The sequence below is a fragment of the Lycium barbarum genome, chromosome 5 (genome assembly GCF_019175385.1).
Source record: "Lycium barbarum isolate Lr01 chromosome 5, ASM1917538v2, whole genome shotgun sequence".
Taxonomy (NCBI): domain Eukaryota; kingdom Viridiplantae; phylum Streptophyta; class Magnoliopsida; order Solanales; family Solanaceae; genus Lycium; species Lycium barbarum.
In genome coordinates, this window is record NC_083341.1 from 79,462,506 (window position 1) to 79,467,872 (window position 5,367).

Consider the following 5,367-nt stretch of genomic DNA (forward strand, 5'->3'; position numbering starts at 1 on the left):
TGTCCCTCGCGCAGTCGTCGACGCTCGGCACGGCTGATTGATTGATAATCTCTTTGGACCAAATTTTCTTTAATTTTAATTATTTAATTAATTATTATTTATTTAATTAATTAATTAAAATATACAGATCTGACCCGTTAGTGACCCGGATCCGCGTGTCTGACCCGCGATCTTTTCTTTGTGAAAGGTTGCAAGCCTTTCACGAAAGGTTACAAACACTACTAAAAAAACAAGATTTTCCGACCTCAAAAAACCGACCTCATTTGAGGTCGGAAAAAAACCGACCTCATGAGGTTGGTAAATTCATAATATTTATTTTTCAATTTTTTTTAAAATAAACCGACCTCATGAGGTCGGTAATATTGTATCAAAATTTGAAAAAATAATTTACCGACCTCACTAAGTCGGAAATTAATTTGATGCTAAATATTATAATTTTATTTTTAATTTAAAAGAATACCGACCTCGTGAGATCGGTATTCTTTTAAATTAAAAATAAAATTATTAAATATACCGACCTCATGAGGTCGGTATAATTAGGATAAATTTAAAACGTCCATCACCCAAATAAACATTTCTCTCTCTTTCCTCTCACCTTTTCTCTTCCCCTCTCTCTCTAACCCTAACCTAATAACGCCGTCGACGTCGCCAGCATTCCTGCCAGTCACCGTCGTCGCCGACACCCCTACCCAGTCCCGTCGTTTCCCTCGCCGTCGACGGCGAACCATTGGAGGTATGGTTCTGTGGGCTACAGATTCTTTCTTTAAGTTTCTACATTTAGGATAATCTTGATTTTTTTTCTGATTTGTACTTAACTATTCCTTTAGGAAAACCATTTTGTATCTTCCGATGACATTGCTACTGATTTCATAAAGAGGATATGTAAGATTCCATCGCTTAATTTCAACAGCTATTTGTATCACGACTAGTGATTAAGCATGGAAATCATATTGCTTTATATTGGAATAAGACAATTGACAATAAACTTTATATGTTTGAGCTCTGGTACTATCGTTCTCAACATGCTGCTTTATCTTTAATTTCTTGATGCAAGTCACTCTGTTGTAAAAATTAAGTCTATTCAAATTACTAGCATGTGAGATCTATTCTCTCTGGTAAGTGATTATCCTATTATTCTATTTTTTGTTATGTATGGTTTGCAACGTCTATAATCTTTGCTCCATAAAATGACATTGAAAAAAGAGTTTGCGTAATATATATTGTTTCCGATTTACAAAGTGAATTCCTATACTTAGAATTAGAGTTATATGGAATTCCTCAATATTACTAGTTGTGGAATTGACAATATTACTTTTTCTTGTTTGTCTATTATTAATTTGAAATTTTGGACTACTTCCGTTTCTGATTCTTTGCTTTTATTGCCTTGCGAGTTTCTTTGAGTGTTCTCGAAGCTCTCCTGTTTACATACTTGGTTCCGCTTTGCTTCCTGTTCTTCATGGCTATTGTAAAATGTACTATAGAATCAAATCCGCTATGGATTTATGCAGCACTATGAAAACTTGCCCTCCCCATTAGCTTCAGGAAGGGTAAAGACATATAAATTAATTGATTTAGGATGCTTACAATTTACCTTTAGCTGTTTTGGTATGGTCTGAAGGATAAAAGACATGTAATTCCTTTTTCCTGCCCAGTTTTTATGAGCTGAAAAGCTGATATGGAGGGGCATCCAACCCCTACTTTCCAAGTAAACATTTGAGAAGTATCGATATCCACCTTATTTTGTTCTAAATTTATGTGTCATGTTCTTTCAGGATGGAATGCATGTATTGCGCTGGTCTGTGGCAATTGTGTTGTCTGGTAAGTCCATCACTTTATTTTCAAGGTTTAAAGAGGTGGTGTCCATTGTAGAAATGATTGAAGGGCTTTTGTCAATGATAGTTTGCTGACGGTTGAACATATTTTCAGATTGATAACTTGAACTTATACCTAATGCTGAGCTCAAATTGATTGGGTAATTGTTGCCACACTATAGTTTGAACATCATCATAGACACATTTATGTTGAACGTAATCATTGCCTTGGTCTTTCAAAGCAGGAGTATTGAATCTCTCTTACCCTGGAACCATGTTAACTTGAATTTTTTGCATTCGTGCTGCAGCTGAATCTTTAGCTAAGTTATATTGCTATAACTGGCTCTAACACAGAATTCTTGGCATCCAAATAAGTTCAAAAAATAAAAAAGCAGAGCTTCAGTTCCCGTTTTAATAACTGTAATAGGTTATGTGTGTGCAATTGAGTTGGGAGGGATGGAGCAGATGCTTTTTAGGTTTATGCAAATGCCTAATCTTTCAACTCTTTCTTCAATCTCCAAAAGAAAATTTGCTCTTCGAGGATGTCTGATGTCTTAATGCTTGAAATCTAAACTCAAGTTTGGTATTCGGGTGTTCTAATCTTGGGATTTTATGCCATGTTCGCAGGAAAGGTGCTCCAACAACACCTTTGGTTACCATAGCAATGACAAAAATTGTGGCTAGTGTATTGGAGAAAAACAATTTACCTGGTTCAATTTTTACTGCCTTATGCGGTGGAGCTGAAATTGGTGAAGCATTAGCAAAGGACACACGAATTCCTCTAGTCTCGTTCACTGGGAGCTCAAAGGTGACTTTTCTGTCCTTATGCTAACATGCCTGTTTGTCTTTTCATCAAGTGGTTTCCGATGCAACTAATAATCTGTCAGTATTTGCCTCTTACTTTAACTTGGATTTACCTTTTCAAATATTTTTCCAGCTTCTCGACACTACACATACCTAAACGTAGGCTGCCTGGTTTCGTAGGTTCATCTCTAGGAAACTTTTATTGCACTCTTGGATATGAGATGAAAAAGTAATAGATTGAAGGTTCTTAATTTTCCTATATTTGTTATTAACTTGATATCGAGTCTCCAGAAATCATGATATAGGTACATAAATGTCTGTATCTCTCTTCTTTTCCTAGTGGTTCTTGAGAAAAAGTTTATTTTGCAGAAAGAACATACTAGTTTATGGATAGTAGTGATAAGTTAAAAATTTTAACTGAGGCTAATAACAGGTAGAGGTGCTTATGCTATTTTATCCATCTTCTTGTTTAGTTTACTTTTCTACTTTGGCTTTACATTGTCTGGCTAGTTGAATCAGAGAATATTAACAGGACTTGAAAAGAAGATGGTAGAGAGCTTATTCTGAAACTAAATGGATATGTAGGTCAGATTTGGCGGTTTTGGCTTTCATTGCTTCTGTGTGCAAGTGACACTCCAAACATTTCTTTTCTAGGACAAGTAAATAATTTTTTTGTGACAAAAACACCCAGAGGATCTGCAACCATGTACAACAACTCATACAACCTAAAGTCTCAAAATAAAACAAGCAAAGCAAAAGAAAGGGAAGAAGAGAAGAATGTTGGAATTTTATCAAATTCCTTCTTATTCCATATCTTTGATAAAGCTTGTCTTTTAATTTAGTTAACAAAAAGTTGCATATCGAAATACAACTTGCTTTAATGATTTTCCATGTGTGGGTTTATTTCTTTTGTGCCAATAGGTTGGTCTTGCAGTTCAGCAAACAGTAAGTCAGAGATTTGGAAAATGTCTACTAGAACTAAGTGGAAACAATGCCATCATAGTAATGGATGATGCAGACATTGAACTTTCTGTTCGTTCTGTTTTATTTGCTGCTGTTAGTACGGCTGGTCAGTGCTGTACAACATGCCGAAGACTGGTATTGCATTAATTGTTTAAAATTCCATTCAGTTTTCAGTTTAAAGATTTCACTTTCAGAACTTCTTACTGTTTCTTCATAAATATTTTTCTGCATGAATCTTGTTCATGAAACAGTATATGAGAAGGTTCTTAAACCACTGGTGGAGGTGTACAAGCAAGTTAAGATAGGGGATCCTTTAGAAAACGGTACCTTACTTGGGCCAGTGCATACTCGTACTTCTAGGGAAAACTTCGAGAAGGGAATACAAAATATCAAGTCCTAGGTATGTCCAGTTTCTTGAGACTTTCATTCCCCTAATTATTTCTGCATTGGCATTTATTTCCCTCTCCTCCCTGGTGTTGCCCGACCCCTTCGTATATATGTTGATGGTGAGAACAGTTGTTCCAAATGCACAAGAGTTTGTCTAACAATTTGATTAGAAATAGTAAATGTCAGATCATAATGGTCATAATATTTTTAAAAATAAAATGGAGACCACATTTTGTTTACTCAGCTGGACTTAGGAGTTAGGACTTAAGACTACATCCATATATTGGAATTGAATTTTTTTCCCTTCTCAATAGAGGGAAAAGTGTGAGTTGAACTTTGTTTTTTAAAATGAATGTTTTGCAGGGTGGAAAGATCCTTACAGGTGGTTCAGTCATAGAATCTGAGGGTAACTTTGTGCATCCAACAATCGTTGAAATTTCTCCAAAAGCTGAAATTGTGAAGGAAGAATTGTTTGGTCCAGTTCTTTATGTAATGAAGTTTAAGGTATTTCCTTTCGAAGGCATTGAATTTTCGAGATGACCAATAGCGTTCTGTCCCGTATTTGGTAAAACTTCTCTGGGATTCAATTTCTCATTCCAAACTTTCTGCTTGCAGACTTTCGAAGAAGCAGTTGAAATTAACAACTCTGTCCCTCAAGGTCTAAGTAGTTCCATCTTCACCCAAAATCCAGAATTTTAAACTAAAGTTTTTTAGAATTTGATAGTTTTTTCTGTTGAATACCTAATTTAAGTTGGTTGCTAATTTTACCTTTTTATTTCAGAATCAATATCAACATTCAAAGGCGGAGTTCTTCGTACTAAGCCACCCGACACACAGGTGACAGAAGAACAAATGGAGGAAAGGTGGCTTGAGAGTGTTGGTGGTCCCACTAGTTTAATGTTTTGTGGATGTTTGCAAAGGTTGTGAAGTAGTTTAATGTTGTGTAGATGTTTGCGAATGTTGAAGTAGCTTAATGTCTCTTCGGAATGTTTGACTGACGTTTTGATTCAACTTTGAAGTAGTTTCGAATTGAATTTGACGTATTGTTGGTTGTAATATATGTGTTTATTGAAGTAGCTTAATGTTTTATGTTTTTCAGTACTTTGGTGAATTGTTGGCAGCTATTTGAGCCGGTTTTAGTTGAATATAAAATTGTTTCATCTTGACAGGGGGGCGGCTGGAATAGCAGCTGGATCCTACCAATTGTTTTGCAGAATACCGACCTCATGAGGTCGGTTTTCTGCAAAATTTTCCAAGAAATTGCAAATTACCGACCTCATGAGGTCGGTTTTCTGCAAACTTTTCCAAGAAATTGCAAATTACCGACATCATGAGGTCGGTTTTATGCATAATATTCCCAAAAATTGCAAATTACCGACCTCATGAGGTCGGTTTTATGCAA

At 35.7% G+C, this 5,367-nt stretch overlaps 1 protein-coding gene across 1 annotated transcript; it reads left to right on the forward strand.

Moving 5' to 3' along the window:
• Nucleotides 1-1,661: 1,661 nt before the first annotated feature.
• On the forward strand, nucleotides 1,662-5,128 carry LOC132640985 (aldehyde dehydrogenase family 7 member A1-like). The gene is made up of 4 exons (XM_060357820.1): nucleotides 1,662-1,818; nucleotides 2,439-2,619; nucleotides 3,537-4,469; nucleotides 4,581-5,128. The coding sequence occupies exons 1-3, from the start codon at nucleotides 1,754-1,756 to the stop codon at nucleotides 3,723-3,725; spliced, it is 435 nt and encodes a 144-aa protein (XP_060213803.1). The 5' UTR covers nucleotides 1,662-1,753; the 3' UTR covers nucleotides 3,726-4,469; nucleotides 4,581-5,128.
• The last annotated feature ends 239 nt before the right edge of the window (nucleotides 5,129-5,367 follow it).